This window comes from Sardina pilchardus, chromosome 4 (genome assembly GCF_963854185.1).
Source record: "Sardina pilchardus chromosome 4, fSarPil1.1, whole genome shotgun sequence".
Lineage (NCBI taxonomy): Eukaryota > Metazoa > Chordata > Actinopteri > Clupeiformes > Clupeidae > Sardina > Sardina pilchardus.
In genome coordinates this window covers 16,000,823-16,003,151 of record NC_084997.1, presented here as the reverse complement: position 1 = coordinate 16,003,151, position 2,329 = coordinate 16,000,823, and the positions used below count along the sequence as shown (strand labels likewise).

At 41.2% G+C, this 2,329-nt stretch overlaps 1 protein-coding gene across 1 annotated transcript; it reads left to right on the top strand.

The window, feature by feature from the left end:
- Positions 1 to 208: 208 nt before the first annotated feature.
- LOC134078409 (gamma-crystallin M1-like) lies at positions 209 to 1,264 on the top strand. Its single transcript, XM_062534346.1, has 3 exons — positions 209 to 242; positions 438 to 689; positions 927 to 1,264. Exons 1-3 carry the CDS (start codon positions 234 to 236, stop codon positions 1,200 to 1,202), a joined length of 537 nt encoding a protein of 178 aa, XP_062390330.1. The 5' UTR covers positions 209 to 233; the 3' UTR covers positions 1,203 to 1,264.
- Positions 1,265 to 2,329: the final 1,065 nt, after the last annotated feature.

Sequence of the window (2,329 nt, the reverse complement as noted above, 5' to 3'; positions counted from 1 at the left end):
CAGGCAATGCAGAGAACAATATGGAAATGGATAATCTAGTCACCAACATCAAATAACCCTTTACAGTATAGCGCGCTCTGACAAAGAACACACCCCTCTGATACTGTATGCTGTTGAGTCAGGGCTTTAGTACAATGGTGCCACAGATGGTTTGGGTTCTTAGTTGGGTATAAAAGTGGCAGCTGGTGATACAGGTTTCACTGCAGGTGTGCGACAGGACTTAAAACATCATCATGGGAAGGGTATGGGACTGAATCATTACTGCATTTTCACATCTTTAGGCATAGTGTATTTCATTGATGGATTGAAATACTATCATGTAGTCTTGTTGTTGTATTTTCAAGTGGGGACACATCGCTCTCTGTAACAATTTCAGTATATATCGCCGTGTGGAGGATTCAATTCAGCGGAATTTACTTTGTTATCTGTATTTTCAGATCGTGTTCTACGAGGAGAAGAACTTCCAGGGGCGCTCCTATGAGTGCATGAGCGACTGCTCTGACATGTCCTCCTACCTCAGTCGCTGCAATTCCATCAGGGTGGAGAGCGGCTGTTTCATGATCTACGACCGCCCCAACTTCATGGGCAACCAGTTCTTCATGAGGAGGGGCGAGTATCCCGACAACCAGAGGCTGATGGGTATGGGCATGATGAGTGACTTCATCCGCTCCTGCCGAATGATTCCCCAAGTGAGTATATTGGACTGAGAGGAGGGAATTCCTAACTTCACAAAGGTCTCTAGCATAAAACTAAACCAACACATACAACTCTGAAAACCCTCACACTAAATATGCATATTGTTCACAGCCATTATAGTACAGACTTCTAGAAACAAACATGCCTAGTCAACTCAAGTGTGTCAAAACTGTCATGGCGTGATAATTTGAATGACTGAATAGAATAATTTCTGAACTGTCTCAAAACAGCACAGAGGACAGTTCAGAATGAGGATCTACGAGAGGGAGAACTTCGGTGGTCAGATGTCTGAGCTGATGGAGGACTGTGACTCAATCATGGACCGTTTCCGCATGTCTGACTGCCAGTCCTGCAATGTTATGGATGGCCACTGGCTCATGTATGAGCAGCCCCACTTCAGAGGCAGAATGATGTACATGATGCCTGGAGAGCACAGAAGCTTCAGGGAGATGGGAATGAACAACATGAGGTTCATGAGCATGAGGCGTATCATGGATTCTTGTTAAACTGAAAATCAAATGTTTATCTACCTGAGCCGTTTGTACAAAATAAACTGTTCAAAAACGAATGGTAAAGAAAGAGTTTCTATGTTAAATTCATATTATCAGCATGTCCCAGAATTTCCCAATCTACATGGTGCAAACCATTACTTCAAAAGGTTACTAATAGGTACTAAAGGTTATTAATACAAGTTAATTCATACCTCAATGCAACCAAGAAATGAGCTTCAGTTCGATAAAAGTCTGCAAGCAAAGCAGCATAAGAAACGCAGTCCATCGTGATCATGGATTGCATCTAATTCTACCTATTTTGCAGAAATGTATTTTCCAAGTAGAATCAAAAAAATGAAATGCCATTTTAAGGTATAACAAACTATACACAATTGTGCTTAAATAGCATACAACATAGTTTTGTAACTAGCTGTAATGCTGGTGCTTCCTGCACACAGATAGGTAATAAAATCAGTAATTACATGGAATTATTACACAGCTCTTCAGAGTGCTGCAAAAAGTTCCATTCACATGAATGGGCCTTCTAAACGTTCGGAGGTTTGTTAAATCTATATAATGACCACTGCAAAGTATATAATGACGGCTGTTAATGGCAACAGGCTTTGTGCTGCTAATTCATATCTTTCATATCAATCCACAACAAATCCATTCGCTAACTGCATTGAAAGTGAAACTAAGCTAGCAAGAGATTGACGGGAGAACCATGTAAACTTTGGATGCAGTCATCTTAACGATCGTTTTTGTAATACCCTTGATATACATATCGTTGGAAAGCTTAGTTTATGGCCGTGAGCACAATAACTTTATTTTGTAAATGTTACCAAAGCGACTGGTTTCGGCTTTCAGGGTCAATCTTTTGAGATTGAACATTAGTCCGGGGACTCTGCGCTGTATTTCTAATGCACAAGAGGCATGTTCAATAGGCATAGTTCAAATTACTTTGAACCCTTGGATAGTCCTTCAACCAATCAGACCAACAAACTAGGTGCACCTGATGGATAAGCCAGTTGTGCCTGGTTACAGCAAACATGGACAGAAAGCAGGAGAGATACTCTAGGCTAAATATGCAGGTTTCCAGCCTGAGCCACATGGCGAAATCCAATCTATGCTACATACAGTCT

Excerpts from the sequence above, each read along its gene's own strand:
- LOC134078409 (XM_062534346.1), top strand. Across the intron at positions 690-926 it reads CCTGCCGAATGATTCCCCAA|CACAGAGGACAGTTCAGAAT; the intron begins GTGAGTATATTG and ends GTCTCAAAACAG.